Consider the following 20,478-nt stretch of genomic DNA (forward strand, 5'->3'; position numbering starts at 1 on the left):
ATTTTATATTAAATTATATCATTAAGAGGAGTGAAAAATTAGTTAAGTCATAAATAACTGCCTGATGCGTCACCTTAAACGCTTGGGATTTCTCTATACAGTGAACGCTTGGTTTTCATGATTAATCCATTCCAGAGAGTCTGCCGAAACCCAAAACCATTTTCTCCATAAGAAATAACGTAAATCCAATTAATCCGTTCCAGAAACTCAAAAGTACACATTAACAAAAAATAATTTTTTTTTAGGACAAAATGCTTGAATATGATGCTAATATCAACTCTATGGCTTATTTATCTACCACATTTCATCTAATGTGACATAATAAACAATATTAATAACACAGAAACATGATATCCTAGGTAGTAGGTTGGTAGACAGCAACTGCCCAGGAAGGTACTACTGTCCTGCCAAGTGAGTGTAAAATGGAAACCTGTAATTGTTTTACATGATGGTAGGACTGCTGGTATCTTTTTTCTGTCTCATAGACATGCAAGATTTCAGGCATGTCTTGCTACATCCTCTTACACTTAGGTCACACTGCACATACATGTACAAGCATATATACATATACACCTACCATCCGACTTACGACCTGCTCGACTTACGACCACTCGACTTAAGACCATGTTTTTTATGCCAAATTTCTGGGAAATAAACAACTATTTGTGTTGTACAGTGTTTATCCTAAACCTTACAGTATAAAATACAGTACTAACAGCATAAAAAGTAAAGTAAAACATGAAATACCAAAATAAAACAATAAAACAGTCATTACAAAAATGTTTTGTTGATATTCAGTAGTAAAGTTCGACTTACGACCATTTCGACTTACGACCGGTTTCTCGGAACCGAACTCGGTCGTAAGTCGGATGGTAGGTGTACATACCCCTCTGGGTTTTCTTCTATTTTCTTACTAGTTCTTGTTCTTGTTTATTTCCTGTTATCTCCATGGGGAAGTGGAACAGAATTCTTCCTCCGTAAGCCATGCGTGTTGTCAGAGGCAACTAAAATGCCAGGAGGAAAGGGCTAGTAACCCCTTCTCCCGTATAAATTACTAAATTTAAAAAGAGAAACTTTCGTTTTTCTTTTTGGGCCACCCTGCCTCGGTGGGATACGGCCGGTGCATTGAAAGAAAGAAAGAAACATGATATATACTGAGATTAAGACACATGTGCAACATCTGGGTATCTTTATTGTAGACGTTTCGCCATCCAGTGGCTTTATCAATACAAATTCTAGGACATAACTTGAAGACAGTAGAACTATGTACAGAAGATGAGGTAATCAGTCCCTCAACCTAGGAGTAGGTGCGAAGAGCACCATAGTCGTGGAGATTCATAGGAAACATCTCAAAGAGATGTTTCCTATGAATGCTGAGTGTGATGCTCACTCGCTGATGAACAATGCTAGACGGGCACTGAGTGCGTCTGTGGCAGGCTTTGTGTGCACGGGGCCACTGGGACATGTACCATACCACTGCCGAAATCCAAGGAAAATCATGAAGACCAAGCCTACATTTTGACGAAAAAAGTTGCCAATAACCAAAACTCACGATATCCTAGACTTGCAAAAACCAAGGGTCCACTGTATAAAGAAAAAGTAAATGAAAGAGTATAATATAAGAATTCTAAAATAAGAAGTCTGCTGAGTATACCAGAGAGTGCAAGACAAAAATTTCACAGGTAAATTAGGATTAGAAAGACAGAAATTATGAATAAGAACATAAGGTATTTAGAAAGGAAAAGTGATGTATGAATCAAATTTTTGCCTTAAATACAAACTAGTAGACAAGGAAAAAAATATGGAACTCAGCACTGCAATGCATCCCTATCTTCACAAATAACCCACTTAGAGGGAAAACTTGACAATGTTTTGGTTCTTCATGGACCACACTGAAGTTACACGAGTGCAAAAATGCAGAGAAGATAGAATGACAAAGTGGGAAGAGGGATGGGAAAAGTGTTAGTAGCAGTACCGATGTCTTGTCTTATCTCAGTCTGCGCAGATTATGGCATTTTTTTCTCCTTCCAAGGTACCTTCTGTTCTCAAACATTTGGTATTACTATAGACTAACCTCGTCTCATTCCATGCTACCCCTTACGGCATACGCAGTATTTCTTGGTGTTCATTTGTCGAGTGTGGATTTACCCGTGATGTAACTTAATGTAAATGGGGAGCCTTTATTTGAGCTATGTGTAGAAAGATTTGGTAATAAGTAATACATATTTTATGAAAAAGAGGATAAATAAATATACAATGAAATATATAATGAAAGTAGTTTATCAGATTATGTATTGGTGGATAAAAGGTTGATGGGTAGGCTCCAGGATGTACATGTTTATAGAGGGGCAACTGATATATTGGATCATTATTTAGTTGTAGCTGCAGTTAGAGTAAGAGGTAGATGGGAAAAGAAGAAGGTGGCAACAACAAGTAAGAGGGAGGTGAAAGTGTATAAACTAAGGGAGGAGGAAGTTCGGTTGAGATATAAGCGACTATTGGCAGAAAGGTGGGCTAGTGCAAAGATGAGTAGTGGGGGGGGGGGTTGAAGAGGGTTGGAATAGTTTTAAAAATGCAGTATTAGAATGTGGGGCAGAAGTTTGTGGTTATAGGAGGGTGGGGGCAGGAGGAAAGAGGAGTGATTGGTGGAATGATGAAGTAAAGGGTGTGACAAAAGAGAAAAAGGTAGCTTATGAGAGGTTTTTACAAAGCAGAAGTGTTATAAGAAGAGCAGAGTATATGGAAAGTAAAAGAAAGGTGAAGAGAGTGGTGAGAGAGTGCAAAAGGAGAGCAGATGATAGAGTGGGAAAAGCACTGTCACGAAATTTTAATGAAAATAAGAAAAAATTTTGGAGTGAATTAAACAAGTTAAGAAAGCCTAGGGAAAGTATGGATTTGTCAGTTAAAAACAGAGTAGGGGAGTTAGTAGATGGGGAGAGAGAGGTATTAGGTAGATGGCGAGAATATTTTGAGGAACTTTTAAATGTTGAGGAAGAAAGAGAGGCGGTAATTTCATGCACTGGTCAGGAGGTATACCATCTGTTAGGAGTGAAGAAGAGCAGAATGTAAGTGTGGGGGAGGTACGTGAGGCATTACATAGAATGAAAGGGGGTAAAGCAGCTGGAACTGATGGGATCATGACAAATGTTAAAAGCAGGGGGGGATATAGTGTTGGAGTGGTTGGTACTTTTGTTTAATAAATGTATGAAAGAGGGGAAGGTACCTAGGGATTGGCAGAGAGCGTGTATAGTCCCTTTATATAAAGGGAAAGGGGACAAAAGAGATTGTAAAAATTACAGAGGAATAAGTTTACTGAGTATACCAGGAAAAGTGTACGGTAGGGTTATAATTGAAAGAATTAGAGGCAAAACAGAATGTAGGATTGCGGATGAGCAAGGAGGTTTCAGAGTGGGTAGGGGATGTGTAGATCAAGTGTTTACATTGAAGCATATATGTGAACAGTATTTAGATAAAAGTAGGGAAATTTTTATTGCATTTATGGATTTAGAAAAGGCATATGATAGAGTGGATAGAGGAGCAATGTGGCAGATGTTGCAAGTATATGGAATAGGTGGTAAGTTATTAAATGCTGTAAAGAGCTTTTATGAGGATAGTGAGGCTCAGGTTAGGGCGAGTAGAAGACAGGGAGACTACTTCCCGGTAAAAGTAGGTCTTAGACAGGGATGTGTAATGTCACCATGGTTGTTTAATATATTTATAGATGGGGTTGTAAAGGAAGTAAATGCTAGGGTGTTCGGGAGAGGGGTGGGATTAAATTTTGGGGAATCAAATTCAAAATGGGAATTGACACAGTTACTTTTTGCTGATGATACTGTGCTTATGGAAGATTCTAAAGAAAAACTGCAAAGGTTAGTGGATGAGTTTGGGAATGTGTGTAAAGGTAGAAAGTTGAAAGTGAACATAGAAAAGAGTAAGGTGATGAGGGTATCAAATGATTTTGATAAAGAAAAATTGGATATCAAATTGGGGAGGAGGAGTATGGAAGAAGTGAATGTTTTCAGATACTTGGGAGTTGATGTGTCGGCGGATGGATTTATGAAGGATGAGGTTAATCATAGAATTGACGAGGAAAAAAAGGCGAGTGGTGCGTTGAGGTATATGTGGAGTCAAAAAACATTATCTATGGAGGCAAAGAAGGGAATGTATGAAAGTATAGTAGTACCAACACTCTTATATGGGTGTGAAGCTTGGGTGGTAAATGCAGCAGCGAGGAGACGGTTGGAGGCAGTGGAGATGTCCTGTTTAAGGGCAATGTGTAGTGTAAATATTATGCAGAAAATTCGGAGTATGGAAATTAGGAAAAGGTGTGGAGTTAATAAAAGAATTAGTACGAGGGCAGAAGAGGGGTTGTTGAGGTGGTTTGGTCATTTAGAGAGAATGGATCAAAGTAGAATGACATGGAAAGCATATAAATCTATAGGGGAAGGAAGGCGGGGTAGGGGTCGTCCTCGAAAGGGTTGGAGAGAGGGGGTAAAGGTGGTTTTGTGGGCGAGTGGCTTGGACTTCCAGCAAGCGTGCGTGAGCGTGTTAGATATGAGTGAATGGAGACGAATGGTACTTGGGACCTGACGATATGTTGGAGTGTGAGCAGGGTAATATTTAGTGAAGGGATTCAGGGAAACCGGTTATTTTCATATAGTCGGACTTGAGTCCTGGAAATGGGAAGTACAATGCCTGCACTTTAAAGGAGGGGTTTGGGATATTGGCAGTTTGGAGGGATATGTTGTGTATCTTATGTATATGCTTCTAAACTGTTGTATTCTGAGCACCTCTGCAAAAACAGTGATAATGTGTGAGTGTGGTGAAAGTGTTGAGTGATGATGAAAGTATTTTCTTCTTTTTTGGGTCACCCTGCCTCGGTGGGAGACTGCCGACTTGTTGAAAAAAAAAAAAAAAAAAGTAACTTACTCCCCACCCCATCAATTCAACATTCAGAAATGTGGGACAAAATTGGACAGGTCAATTCAGAAACACAGTTAAATGGTTACAGAATTGTCCAGTAGTATTACAATCACAGCAAAACAATCTCATCCTTGTGATGAATGGTTTTGAAAACTGACAAGTAGAAGAATTGAGACACTTATGCAACATATGGGAATCTTTATTGAAGAAATGTTTCGCCACACAGTGGCTTGATCAGTCTTGTACAAAGCAGGAAGGTACAAGGAGAGGAGGAGTTTGAGGTAATCAGTCCCTCAGCCTTGAGTTGATGTGTTCAAAACCATTCATCACATCTGTCAGACACTGCATCATCATGGGATCTTGATACAAAAAATTCTTCAAAACTTGTCCAACATTTGGGCGAAGACCTACTTAGACTAGTGATGGTTCCACTATGACCCCAGCTCCTGCTTCGCCTCGCCTGACTACAGTATATAAGCCACTGCTACGGCCCTTTGCTGTACTTTCTACAAGATTGATGGCCTGAACACATTGACTCAAGGCTGAGGGACTGATTATCTCAAACTACTCCTCTCCTTTTACCTTCCTGCTTTATATAGGACTGATGAAGCCAATGTTTGGCAAAATGTTTCTTCAATAAAGATTTCCATATGTTGCATAAGTGTCAATTTTTCAATCTCATCCTTATCTACCATAATTGTCAATACTGGCCACCTGCTACCCCTCTTACCATAGTCCATTAAACTAAGGGTATACTATTAACCCTTTGACTGTTTTGGTTGTACATATACGTCTTACGAGCCACCATTTTTGACATGTATATACTCAAATTCTAGCGGCTTCAAATCAAGCAGGAGAAAGCTGGTAGGCCCACATGTGAGAGAATGGGTGTGTGTGGTCACTGTGCACCATATAAAAAAATCCTGCAGCACGCAGTGCATAATGAGAAAAAAAACTCTGGCTTTTTTTTAATTAAAATGCTGAATTTGTGGTCTATTTTCATATGGTATTTATTGTTGTATTCTCGTTTTCTTGGTCTCACTTGATAGAATGGAAAACATATTATAGAAATAGAGATGATTTTGATTGGTTTTACTATGAAAAGAACCTTGAAATGGAGCTCAAAGTAGGGGAAATGTTTGATTTTTGCTGATGTTCAAAAGTAAACAAATGACGTCATTTTCCAATAAATGTCCAAGTAGCCATTCTAATATGCAGTCATGAATGGGTTGACATTATTTATACAATTATTACAATATTGCAGTAGTCTGCATAATAGTATATCTTCTATTTTTTGTTTGAATAAAAATTCAAAATAGAAAGCAAGAGTAATATCAGAGGGGCCTGGAGACATGACTGATGAACAAAGAAAATGTTCTTTTAGAGCCAGGAATGTCTGCTTTGTTCATTCTGGACCCTATTTTGAAGTTGTCATATTTTTTAATTTTCGTGAAATTGGCCAAACTGCAAATTTCTGACCACGTCATTGGGTAGTTGAAATCGGTAAATGGGCAGTTTCTTGTACTCAATCGATAGAAAAAATGGAGTTCTAAAGAAATAGCTATGAGTTTGGTCGATTGGAACAATGGAATTAGCTGAAAATAGGCTCAAAGTGGGCGAAACCGCCGATTCGTAAATATTGTCGAAGTTGCTAATTTCGTGAGCGTAATTCCGTTGGTTTTCCATCAAATTTCATTCTTTTGGTGTCATTACAATCGGGAAAAGATTCTCTATCATTTCATAAGAAAAAATAATTTTTTTTTTTTTTTTAAATTTTGCAACACCAGGAGACACCTCAGGATTTGGGGTTGCGACAGTCAAGGGGTTAAATATATTACCACAAATACTGCTGCTGCCACTACCCTCTTTCAATTCCCTTTTCCCCAACTATCTTCTGGTCCTATGTGTTTCCTTGCTCAGTTGTGGCTTGAGCTATGATCCAAGAAGGGACCAAAACTAAAATTCTCTCTAAGAGCAGGTTATTTGCTAACTGCAACAGCCAGCCACAATATTTAAACTTATTCTTCTATCCCCAGTTACTTCAGTCTGAATTAAATTTGCATGAGAACCTTAAGCATTTGGAAAGACATTTTTCATTAAATTAACAGCTATAAAACAATGTAATCTTTATTAGTATTCTACAAAATGGTGAGGTATTCCAACATTGTCCATATTTTTCCACTTTTAGTCCTTAAATTTTCCCCTTATTTGAGGTAACCTCTCTTACACTTGCAATAATACATTACTTGCCTGTGGACTGATGGTTGGCTAGATACAAAACACTCTCTCTCTTCTTCAGTGCATCATCTGCATCTCCATAAACCACCACCTGCAAAAAACATGTTATGACAGGGAGAAGTTATTGAACAAGTCACAAAATCTAATATCAAGTAAAGCAAATTACTATGGCCCATTGATGTAATTTGCAAATAAGCTGTAATTTGTAATAACTCCATTTTCTAGTAATGAAAAAAACAATCTTAATGCTTTAGCCTGCATGTATAGTAAAGTCATTTACAGTGAAGAAGCAGCAAGAATATCAAGAATATCTTCCTAATTAATTTTCCAGATACCCTGTAGTGGTTCATATTACAGACCAGTGCACTTGTGAATTCTGTTTCCACACTATAATGCAAGTGCAGCAAATGCTAGAGAAATTTTCCACACTGATGTATAATTTGATGAAAAATATACCTTTACAACCAAAAATATGGGAACTGTGTAGCATTTTTCATTGGGTTATACATCATTACTGAAAACTGTCATTGCTGTAAAAATTATTGATTTTCCTTATTTTTTTTTGGGGGGGGGGGGGATCAACCCTCATGCTATTTTAAAGTTTTATAGTGTTAAGACAAAATTAGGAAAACTAAAAACTGCCGTTTACTGCAAAATAACAAAGTTACAAAGGGTAATGTCTATACTTAAGCAAAATAGCCTGAATCAAGATTTCTTCATTGCTTATCATAAATAATAAATTATTTAATCTTTACTACATAACTTGGTGCATTTTTTCACAATTTTTATTCAAAATGTAATAAAGTATACATACATAGTTGCAGGTCATCAGTTCTGAAAATACAACAACACTATACATGCTATACAATATGTGATTGTGTTGGTGCAATTGTAGTGCAAGGTAATTAGGCAAGCTATAATATGTAGGAGATATATATGCAGATACAGTATAGTCTCTCCTCACTTAGTGATGTACTTGTTTACTGACGACTGACTTACGACGGGCTCTCTGACCAGTATGCATACCTAAGTAATGTATATTAGAGCTGGTTTCCTCTATTCTGTTTATTACAATATACAATACACTACTGTATAAACATTTAAAAATTTACTAAAAGTTATAAACTGTGCAAAGGTGATATTAAATAATATCAAAGATGGATGACACAAACCCACTACCATTACAGTATGCTCCTTGCTTAGCAATGAATTCGTTTACTAACGTAGTCTTGATTGGAGAGGCTGTATATATACACACGAGCTCCTGGGTACACATGTACATATATGCAAGTTAAATAGATACCTAACTGTTACACGTGTCTTACCTACTTGTCAGTAGCAATACCACTATTAAATATACAGTGTAGTATAGGCGAAGTACAGTGGATCCTCAGTACTCAAACTTAAGTCATTCCAGAAGTCTGTTCGAGTGCTGATCTGCTTGAGCACTGAACGAATTTTTCCCAACCAATTTTGTTTTCGGTTGGCTGTTATCAATAATCTTCTTAAGCCCCATGGTGACTTATTTATACAATATAAAAAAAACACCCAAAAATGCAAATAAACACAAAATAGTTTACAGCGAAGTTCTGGCAGGCTGTGTTTGTTTGGTCGAGTGCCAAGCAAACAGTTGACTACCAGGCAATTTTTTACCGAAAAAAGCATTCGAATACTGAGTTGTTCGAGTACCGAGGGTCCACCGTATATAAACACGTGTAGGTGAGAGAATGCCATCTGGCTGACCAGGGTCTGAGCCCACATGATGACTTCCTTACACATTATGATGTCTCTGTTCTGAATTTTAGGAAAGTTTAAAAAATGGGTAGCTGAAGTTGTATTATTATTATTATAATTATAACTATGCACTAAAACCACATGGGTTGAAGTTATAAAAATTTACAGTTTACCACAAGAGTTTATAATTCTGTACCAAAAATAACTTCAGTTTAACCTATTCTAGACTTTAGTTTTCATAACAAAATAATGTACCAAAAATATCTAAGAATATGATTAAAACTTTAATCATATTCTTAGTTTGCTTATAACTTTACTTAACAAAACATCAACTTACCTCTGTTCTAGTACAAGTTTCAAAGAAGAAAAGCACAAGACGTTGGTAAAGAGAATACAATTTGTCATCCCCCCATTGGTATACCCAGTTAGGAAGTACTAGTGTTATGCCCCGCCATGCTAACCACACACCAAGATATTCTGGGGCAACACCAATCATCATCACAGATCCCAGGGCATATCTGTTGATAGGAAATTATATTAATAGGGTGCAATGGAAATAAATAATGGTCAGACTTTTTTTTGGACTATTCCAAGTATTAACATCTTGGTACAAAGGACATCTCCACAACCTTCTTGCTGACTCCTGGCCCATCCCCTACTTCCACTGGGGAATCCCACCTGCCAGTGATGATACCTTCATTTGCTGCATGGCTCTCATCTAATGCCAATCTTCCTGCCTGTGCTTCAGATTCTTCAAGACAATGGTATTCTTTACCAACTCCACATTATGTTCTTTTATTGCACTGATAAATCCACTGGAGGGCAAAATGTCTACAAATGAAAATACCCAGATGTTGTAAGTGTCTAATTCTTCATTAAAACCTGTGTATGCCTATGGGTTTACTACAACCATTTTTTTTTTTTAATAAATCAGCCATCTCCCACCATGGTAGGGAATATCTAATGAGAGAAATCACACTGATTAATTTATTATATTGCTGTCTTGCCATAAGCACACACACACACACATTGCAATTCAAATGTTACTTCAAATTAACATTCCACTCCTCCAAAGAGCAGACACTGTTCTTCCCACATCCAGGACTCAGTCCAGCTAATGGTTTCAATGAATCTCATGAATGTTACCCAGCCCACATTCCAACAGCACATCAAATCCTAAAAACCATTTGTCTCCACTTGCTGCAACCTAACACTCTTACCCACCTCCAAGGGATTCAAAGATTAACCCTAAAGGATTCTTTCAGGTATACAGAAGTAAGATTAGGGACAAGATTGGCCCACTTAAGAGTAACTCTGGTCAGATCACTGACAGTGATAAGGATATGTGTGAAATTCTAAATACCTACTTCCTCTCAGTTTTCACCCAGGAAAATACTAGCGATATTCCTGAAATAATAGATTATGTAGAACAGGATGATAATAAACTATGTACGATTGCGGTAACTAGTGACAGGGTCCTCAGACAAATAGAGAAACTAAAACCTAACAAATCCCCAGGCCCTGATGAACTGTTTGCAAGGGTGTTAAAGGAAGGTAAAGAGGAACTTAGCATACCTTTGGCTAATCATTTAAACATATCACTACAAACTGGCATAGTGCCTGATAAGTGGAAAATGGAAAATGTAATACCTATTTACAAGGCAGGTGACAGGTCCTTGGCTTCAAACTATAGACCAATAAGCCTTACCTCCATAGTGGGAAAATTTATGGAATCAATAATTGCCGAAGCAATTCGTAGCCATCTTGACAGGCACAGATTGATTAATGAATCTCAACATGGTTTTACAAAGGGGCGTTCCTGTCTTACGAATTTACTAACTTTTTTCACTAAGGTGTTTGAGGAGGTAGATCATGGTAATGAATATGATATTGTGTATATGGACTTCAGTAAGGCTTTCGATAGAGTTCCACACCAGAGGCTATTGAGGAAACTTAAGGCACACGGAATAGGAGGAGAAATTTTTTTCCTGGGTAGAGGCCTGGCTGACAAATAGACAGCAGAGAGTTTGTATGAAAGAAAGAAAATCAGAATGGGGGCATGTCACAAGCGGTGTTCCTCAGGGGTCAGTGTTGGGCCCGTTGTTGTTCACAATTTACATAAACGACATAGATGAGGGAATAAATAGCGGCATAAGCAAATCTGCTGAGGACACCAAAACAGGCCGTCCAATTCATTCTAACGAGGACACTAGAGCACTCCAGGATGATTTGAATAGACTGATGCAATGGTTGGAGAAGTGGCAGATGCAGTTTAATACTGACAAATGCAAAGTTCTAAATGTTGGACAGGTAAATAACCATGCCACATATAAACTAAATAATGTAGATCTTAATACTACCGATTGTGAAAAGGATTTAGGAGTTCTGGTTAGCAGTAACCTAAAACCAAGACAACAGTGCATTAGTGTTCGCAATAAAGCTAACATAATTCTTGGCTTCATATCTAGAAGTATAAATAATAGAAGTCCTCAGGTTGTTCTTCAACTCTATATATCCTTGGTTAGGCCTCATTTAGACTATGCTGCTCAGTTCTAGTCACCGTATTACAGAATGGATATAAATGCTCTGGAAAACGTACAGAGGAGGATGACAAAGATGATCCCATGTATCAGAAATCTTCCCTATGAGAATAGACTGAGGGCCCTGAATCTGCACTCTCGAAAGGCGTAGAATTAGGGGGGATATGATCGAGGTGTATAAATGGAAAACAGGAATAAATAAAGGGGATGTAAATAGTGTGCTGAAAATTTCCAGCCAAGACAGGACTTGCAGCAATGGTTTCAAGTTGGAAAAATTCAGATTTAGAAAGGATATAGGAAAGCACTGGTTTGGTAATTGAGTTGTGGATGAGTGGAACAAACTCCCGAGTACAGTTATTCAGGCTAAAACGTTGTGTAGTTTTAAAAATAGGTTAGATAAATACATAAGTGGGTGTGGGTGGGTGTGAGTTGGACCTGACTAGCTTGTGCTGCTGGGTCTGGTGCAGTGCTCCATCCTTGAGTGGAGATGATCAGACTAGGTGGGTCACTGGGCTAATCCAGGGGGGGTCATTGGTCTAATCCGGGGGGGCGGACATGGACCTCCTCCACATGGGTTAGTAGGCCTGTTGCAGTGTTCCTTCTTTCTTATGTTATGTTCTTATGCCTTAAAACCTTCTTTAATCCCTTCCAATTCTTCCTAGGACAACTCAAAGTGAACTGTATTACCCAATTACTCTGCAGTCTGCCTGGTAATAAGCACATTATGATTTACCCCATTAATTTTCAGTTTTTAACCTTGAACATCCAACAGGCATGTGTGAGTGAGGGGAGGCAAGTGATTTTATGACATGTTGGAGTGTGAGAAAGCTAACATTTATAAAGGGATTCTGGGAAACTCAGTTAGCTGGACTAGCATCCTGGAATAAGTGGGAAGTAGAGTGCCTGCACTCTGGAGGGATGGGCATATTGGAGTTTGACGTGTAATGTCAGCATGCCTCTGGCAAGACGGAGTGAATGATGATGGTGAAAGTTTCTCTTTTTATTTTGGGTCACTCTTCTCAGTGGAAGATGGGTAGTGTATTAAAATGAAAAGTTTTTATTTAGGCTTTGAATACATACATAATTTTTTATAGTGATTTTGAGGTACACAGATTCACAAAATTATATTAACATGATTGCAAATAAATCATAGAATGAGTGGGACTCAAGCTCATGGCAGGAGAGTCCTAAAACACACAAGCCAGTGCACTAACCACTTCACCAGCTGTGACTTTATACACACATGTTATGAGCACATAAGTACATTAAACATATTTAATGTAAGAGATCTTCAAGTCAAACAATGTGAAATTTCCTTTGGAGATCCTATTAATTTACAATTTTAGGCAAATACACATGCCATCAGTTACAGTCTACCGTTAACAAAATTAACAATGCAAGACTTGTGGCTCGAGTGATAATCACAGATGAAAGCCGCTCTTGTCAGTTTAATTCTGGCAAGAATGGAAGTATCAGGCAAGTTTCCTTACACCTGCTTCCTCTGTTTACCTAGCATTAATTTAGTACCTAGGTATCATTACATTATAATGCTATACAATACTGCCAAGTAGATGAACGAGACAACATGTAACAGTTACACGTCTTGCTCCTCATCTAGTACCTGGATGTTATTATATACCAGGACCCCAATAGAAACAAGTCACTGACTTGTTCTGGGTTATCCTAGGTAATTTACAATATGTACGATAATTCTACCTATGTGTACCTGTACCTAAACAAACTTACTAGCCAGATGTGGGTAGCATCCTGGGGGTGGGAGGTAACACCAAAGGACAACAATGAAAATAAGCCACACTATCTTTCTTGGGCTTTCCTGGGTTAATAACCCTCTTGAGTTAATCAAGTATAAAAAAAAAAAATCTTCTGTCATGTGTTTTACCTAGTAAACAAATACACTACACCACAAGTTAACCTATGATGTACATTATTATAATAATCAGGAGGAAGAGCTAAACCCGTAGGATTACACAGCGCCGGGGGGGGGGGAATGGAAGGTATTCAGGCTTAATTCAGGGAACTGGAGCACAGATCCAGTTCCCTAAATCAAGAGCCCCTCACCAACATCAAGGAACCTTCCTTGAGGAGCCTATGATGTACAGGTATTAACCACAAATCAACCTCTGGTTAACCTGTAGTGCATATTTATTAACCATATAATACATCTGTTAACAAGTATACGATATACCCTGGCTGTTAACATTATCTATACATGGTGATAAGCCTATACATGGTGATAAGCCTATCAGACCACAACACACCATGACAGTCGTAAAATAAAACCATCCCTTTCTACCTGCAGCACTAATAATTTAAATAACAAAACGAGAAGTTACCTAACACCGCCTATAATGCCCATAGTGTAGATGATGGTCAATTTCCTGGGTTTGTAAGTTGTGGTGGTAATGGTCGTCTGCTGCAGCAGTGACTTAGTCAAATATTAAACTTGCAGTAGTGCCTAAGTGGCACTCTTCCACGCCATCACAAGGCACTGTCACACCTTACTAGGGGTTTAACCGGCGTATCATGGCTTAATTCGGCGGTAATCTTGGGTTATCGTCTTATCGTGGAGACATACACGCCACATATGATACATTATCAGCAGCAACAGCAGTAAGGGTCATAATACATTGTCTTCAAACAGACCACAGCCGTCATGCGTATCTTATTCTCTTTAAATCATGTACTACTTCCTTCGTGATTGCTATTTCCTTTATGGTGAGAGCGATAGTTTCCTGCATATATTAACAAAAACTATGTATATATATTTACAGATGACGCTAGTTTTTGACCCTACAATAAACATAAGAAGCGTACCACTCTACTAAAATCTTTTGACATGTAATTTTTTTTATTTATTTTAAGCTATATACTATATATAAACAACAATGTATTGTTAACATTTAAATTATATACAAAATATAATGTCATATATGGTTAAATTTAAGCATGAACTGTAGCTTACCGCCACTCAATAATATTTGTAAGATATACTCACATTACGTAGCTTCTTATAAGGTCCATGTTAATTTTAAGTGCATGAAGATGCTTCTCCACACCTTCAAAATTGGCCATGGTGGTGGAGGGAAGGTGGGTGTGTGAAGGTTATGTATATATTAGTAAACAATAAGCTACCTCGCAGGATGATGGTCTGCGCCCTGACACGCGCCATCAGCAACTGATCTAACTCTCCCTCCAGGTTCCTGCTGCAGCTCCTCTTCACCCCCTCCTCCACTCACTCTACAATACCCCCTTCAAGGGGGTGCCTCTCTTAGAGAAGTGCTCTTGGTCCGGGAATTGGAGCTGCCCTGCACTTTGGAGCAGACCTGGTCACCTACCATTACCAGGCTTTGTATGACCCCTTCGGGTTTTGAGCTTCCCTGTAATAATAATAATAATAATAATAAAGAAATAATATTATTAAATGTCATCATTTCAGGGCCAGTAAATTTTGTTGAGACTAATGGGCTGGTACACAACTACCATCCAGACAGGAACTACCATCTTGTCAAAGGAGTGTGAGATAGAAGCTTGGTCAATTTCTTACACTCTGGCAGGATTGCTGATCTTTTTCTTATTGCCTTATGAACATACACTGGTTTCCTGTGTGCTTCTTAATAGTTCCTGTGCTTATAATACTTCCTTTCCAATCTAGAAAGAGTGGTGTGAAATCAACACCTGGATCTCTGCTTAATACTCCCTGGAGACTACTGCATCAACTTTCCTTACTATAATTGTTTATATCCATGTGTCCAGGTACAGATCAGTATAATATGGCACCAGTATAGCATATTGCCATGGTAACTATTACATTTTTTGTAATTTATTTTTGTCAGTTCGGCCATAAAATGGAGATACGCGACTGAAATGGACAGGGATACATTTGGTTAAAGGAGTCGTTTCCCAGTTCCTGGTGCCATATATTAGCTGGATATACGACTCAGGACTCATTAATTGTGAGCCCCAGGGCCGTCGTAAGCTCTATCATACGTCTTAAAGCTGTGTGCAGAGTCTGCCTCTACCTCTTTCTCATTTAGGTCATTCCAATTTCTAACCACCCTAAAGGGATTAATCTTAAATCTGCACACGAAAATCACTCTTTACGAAAGCAAGACTTGGAAGGAGATGCAACATTTTCCCAGTGAAAAGCAGGGGCGCCACGAGTACGGTAAGAGACAATACAAGTGTCAGGAGCCCCAAGACTGTTCAGCTGCCTCCCAACATACATAAAGGGAGGATTACCAATAGACCCCTGGCTGTCTTCAAGAAGGCACTGGACAGGCACCTAAAGTAAGTTCCTGACAAGCCGAGCTGTGGCTGGTACGTCAGTCAGTTTACATGTTGCCATCAGTAAATCTGGTTGATCAGGCCCTGATCGACCACGAGGCCTGGTCACGGACCGGGCGGCGGGGGCGTTGACCCCCGAAACCCCCTCCAGGTATACTCCAGGTACCCTAGGCTGCAGAAGTTTTCCTGGCTTCCCTCTAGCTTATTTGAATCTTTAATGTTAATGTAAAGCTTCTTTCCCATAGTTCTCGTCCTGGTTTGCCTTATCAAAGTTTTTGATCATGTCCTTTTATCTTCTAATGGGCCATATCCTTGAGCTCTGAAACTATTCTCACAGCAAACTGCTGCACTTTCTTTAGCTTCTGAACAAGTCGTATTGGATCCTGAATAATTCTTTGTTGAGAGTTCTGAATGCTGTTCTTAGGTTCACTAGGCGAACATACGTCGCCAAGGTTGATGATTATCGCCAGTAGCATGTTTAGTATTATATTTAATATTATATTTATATGGGAGGCCTTGTCAAGGACTGGGTTGCTGGGGCGGTGACCCCCGGAACATCCTCCAGGTAGACTCCAGGTAGGTACTGTAGGCTCTTCTCCATGTGTAAGGTTTGCAGCGTCTGTCGCCACAGTCTCTACTGAATACCTAACAGAATCACTGTTAGTTATTCCTTATACACGGCGGTGACTTTTCTTTTATTCCTGCCTGAACTTCTAGTTTATAGATTAGTTTTTTATGCCTTTTTACAATCGTTACGTTGTCATAGAATTTCAGTGTTCTTATGGTTGAAGAATTGGGTGTAGCTATGCTATTAAGCAGGATAAATATGGTACAGTTTTGAGACGGCAGAATATTAAGGATATTACTGAGAAAGGGCGGAATAGGTAGGCTATGGCCGAAACGGAGCAATAAAAATTCGAAGGGGTGCAACTTTAAGATAGAGTAGAATATACAGGTCATGAGTAAGATGGGACAGAATAAACATTAGACAGAGTGAAGCTATGAGGTGGAGAAAATTGAAGGGCACAGTGAGTTTCAGACTGCTTTATTTTACCATATCTGTACCAGCACATATAAAATGAATAAAAACATCTCTTCAAGAGGGGTGTCTTTATGTTAATGAAGGGCTCCTGATCTATATAACTGGAGCTACCTTTCCGTTCCTTGGATAATCTGAATATCTCCAGTTCACCAGACACTACATAACTGTTATAGGCTTAATGCTTTCCTATTAAAATTAATCAAAAGTTGCCGCAGTGAACCATAGGGTAGGGGTGGAAAACCAAGCTCTTGTCGGCACGCTGAAACTTGGAGGGCAGGATATTGATTTGGGAACACCCAGGGAGTTGTGAGTTTGGAGCTAATGGTGTGGTATGATGGAGTTTGAGTTTATTTTTTTTTCATTTTAATGAACGCCAATATATACACATGCACATTTTTCCTAGTAATTTTCAGCAGGTACTGGAGTTTTCGTACACACAACTGGAGTACATTCTTTTTTTAATATATATTTTTTTTCTACGAATACATGATGTAACTATTACAGACCTAGATGACATCATTAACATACTCTATATAAAACCCTTAGTTATGCAGAGCATTTCGGGCAACTTAGGATAATCTTTTCCTCCATGATGCGACCCACAAGTCGGCTAACACCCACATATCTACTTGCTGGTAGGTGAACAGGGGTAGCAGGTGTAAGGAAACAAGCCCAACGTTTCACCCGTGCCGGGGATTGATCGCAGACCTTCAGTATGTGAGTTAAGGATGCTATCAATCAAGTCGCGAGCACCCCACCAAGCCATTAACACCCCCATGACATTCCAGAACAAATGTAGTTTTCTAACACTTTTTACCTTGCATGGGACCCAAAACCATCTACTAACTGTCAGGCTAGCATGGGCAACATCGCAGCAGGGGTATACGGACACCGGCCCTTAGCTGTCTCCATTCCAGGGAGTCTAACCTGGGACCTAGCGACTGTGCGTCGAGTGCTCACACAAGTGTGCACCTCTTTTAAGGTTAATGTCGTGATTTGATGGAGGGTGCTACCAGCGAACACTTCCCAGGTGTGATATAGTGCTTTGTGTGAGTCACCTATGTCTATTAATCACCTTAGTACCTCGAATTCTTGACTGCTGTCATCATACCTGATGTGCTGCAGTACATATAAGTAAGTTTATTTACGTACAAGCACAAATAAGTACAATTATCATACGTAGTTTAATGTATGTGTAAATTGCCTAAGATAATCCCAAAAAGTCAGGCAAAGTGACTTATTTCCACGGGTGCTTACTTTGCTACTTTATGCCTCGTGAATGATTAGTTTATTGTGATCCAATGCTCATCATGTGAACGATGGAGCAAACGAAAAGGATTACAGAGATAACATTGAGTCTTTGTCAGACCCCATTGGTCATAGTTACAGTCATTTCATATATAACGATTTCTTTATATAGCTAATCTACATAATATAAAATGTACATACAGTCTCAAGAGAATTCAAATATGTTATCATTACCACTAAAAGCACAGGTCATTATTAGGTTACAATCTCATCAAATAACAGCTCATTTATCTAGCCGGTGTAAATGTGGATACAATCTCAAGTTTTCTGATATTTTACCAATAACGAAGTGATTTGCTATTCCTGTAGAATTTCTTTAGACGTGTCTAAATGGCTGGATATTTGGAAAGTCTTAAGATGTAAATTAAAGCGTGTAACCCGTCTCTCCCACCTACTATACTGTTTACATTTCATGTTTGGCGTCTCCATATAATTTGTTTTGCAAGAGATACTTATAGTCTAACCTTAGTCCACCAGTAACAACGTCTTGTAGTCTGCTGATCTTGTTACTTTCTCCAATGATATGTTTCACGTGACACATTTCATTCTGATGGGCAATGTATCTATAAGTTCCTATTGCACTGTTCTACTTTCTTCAAATTCATTTGCTGTTTTTTCTAACAACGTTGTTTTAAACTTATGTTTGAGAAACTAAATAATATTCGACATTCTGTTTATTTAATGTTAGTTTTTCCAAATCATCTACTTCATTACGTTCCTGGCAGTTTATGCTAGAGGGAATTCACAAAATCTTAACTCTAATTTCTTTTTCTAGCCATCCTAGAAAATACTTCAACGTTGCTTGTTGTAAATAACTCATAACTATACTACAAATCTACATTGTAATCTTTTGTGAATAAATTCACGACTGGGTAAATTAATTTTTATTATTCTAAATTCCAATACGCACTATAAATGTTTCATTACTGCTGTAACTTGCTGAGCCAATGCGAAAGTTGGGACCAAGTTTCTAGACCCATTATATACCTATGAAATTTTTGTTACCTCCCAAATATCAAATTAAAAACATTCAGATCTCAGGCTATCTCAGCTTCACACCTTTGTAAGAACTCAGCCTAGTGTCTAACCTGATATCCTATATGGTGGTGATAGTGGTTTATTCGACATGAAACAATAGTGCCTTCTGACACGGGTTTTAATCAGATGATCACCCGTTGGTCGAAGAATAAAACACGGTAAAAAGGATCTGTATATTTCGGCCACAGAGACCCTCTTCAGCAGATGAAAAAAGGGTCTCTGAGATCGAAACGTGCAGATCCTTCCTATTCTGTGTTTCATTATCCGTCTATGCGGAATTCATCTATTCATTAGTTGGTGTTAATAAGTTTAAAACTTGTCATAGTTAAATGTGTTTCATAATAATTTTATTTCGAATTAAAATAAATAAAATGGCCTATAGTGCGTCTTTCTCTGTAATGAATCACATCAAATATCCAGTGCAAAACTACCAGAACCTATGTGAATCCTGCTGTCATTACATTGAGTTAATAATAACTTGCGTCAACATATATCAGTGCTACTGGGGTGAGTGAACCTAGACTCTTTGCGTAAAAACAACATTTGTAAGTTCAGCCACCAGCTGTGACGGAACCGTGGGTCTGTGTGTGTGGGGAGGGGGGGGGGTGGATCTGGAAGGTGGGCTGTGATGTGTTGGGGGAGAAAGAGAAATTTACTTTCCACGTGGTGGGTTTGTTCCCTCTCTCCCTTTCTCCAGACTCTTAACTATCTTGATTCACCACCTCCACCTTCACCTCCTCCTCCTCCTCCTCCTCTTTCTCCTGTTCCTCTTCGTCCTCCTTTTATTATTATTTTCCTCTTCCTCTTCCTCGTAACTACGAAAGCAAAAGACTTGGCAGATGATGCAACATCCCCCCAATGAAAAGCAGGGGTGCCACTAGCACGTTAAGAGACCATACAATAAGTGTCAGGGGCCCGAGACTGTTCATCTGCCTCCCAGCATACATAAGGGGGATTACCAACAGACCCCTGGCAGTCTTCAAGCTGGCACTGGACAAGCACCTAAAGTCGGTTCCTGACCAGCCGGGCTGTGGCTCGTACGTTGGTTTGCGTGCAGCCAGCAGTAACAGCCTGGTTGATCAGGCTCTGATCCACCAGGAGGCCTGGTCACAGACCGGGCCGCGGGGGCGTTGACCTCCGGAACTCTTTCCAGGTAAACTCCAGGTCGTCAGTAGCGTAATTCAACACAGACTTGCTCACCCCCAGACTGCTCAAAAGTAAAACTTCGCACACTGGTTACACTCACAATGTGTCAAACACTGCAGTCATTGCTTCGTTTACTATGACCCCAATGGAAATATAAGGGCCCAGTATAAATATAAGGATCCCAGTGGGAGATTGTCTCAGCTG

The 20,478-nt window shown here is 39.0% G+C and overlaps 1 protein-coding gene across 5 annotated transcripts in view; it reads right to left on the bottom strand.

Moving 5' to 3' along the window:
* The window catches only part of LOC128695150 (1-acyl-sn-glycerol-3-phosphate acyltransferase epsilon), a 64,697-nt gene extending 46,051 nt beyond the window's left edge, over positions 1-18,646 (bottom strand). Inside the window, exons 1-3 of one of the 5 annotated variants that reach the window (XM_070091368.1) lie at positions 18,555-18,646; positions 9,233-9,413; positions 7,174-7,252 (exon numbers count right to left, since the gene is read on the bottom strand). In XM_070091368.1, the coding sequence (XP_069947469.1) occupies positions 7,174-7,252; positions 9,233-9,413; positions 18,555-18,631 (337 nt within the window). In that variant the 5' untranslated portion in view covers positions 18,632-18,646. Of the gene's footprint in view, positions 1-7,173; positions 7,253-9,232; positions 9,414-13,789; positions 14,104-14,451; positions 14,674-18,554 lie in introns of those variants that run through there. The other 4 variants (XM_070091367.1, XM_070091370.1, XM_070091371.1 and 1 more) reach the window with 4 other exon arrangements.
* Positions 18,647-20,478: the final 1,832 nt, after the last annotated feature.

Source organism: Cherax quadricarinatus, chromosome 35 (genome assembly GCF_038502225.1).
Source record: "Cherax quadricarinatus isolate ZL_2023a chromosome 35, ASM3850222v1, whole genome shotgun sequence".
Lineage (NCBI taxonomy): Eukaryota > Metazoa > Arthropoda > Malacostraca > Decapoda > Parastacidae > Cherax > Cherax quadricarinatus.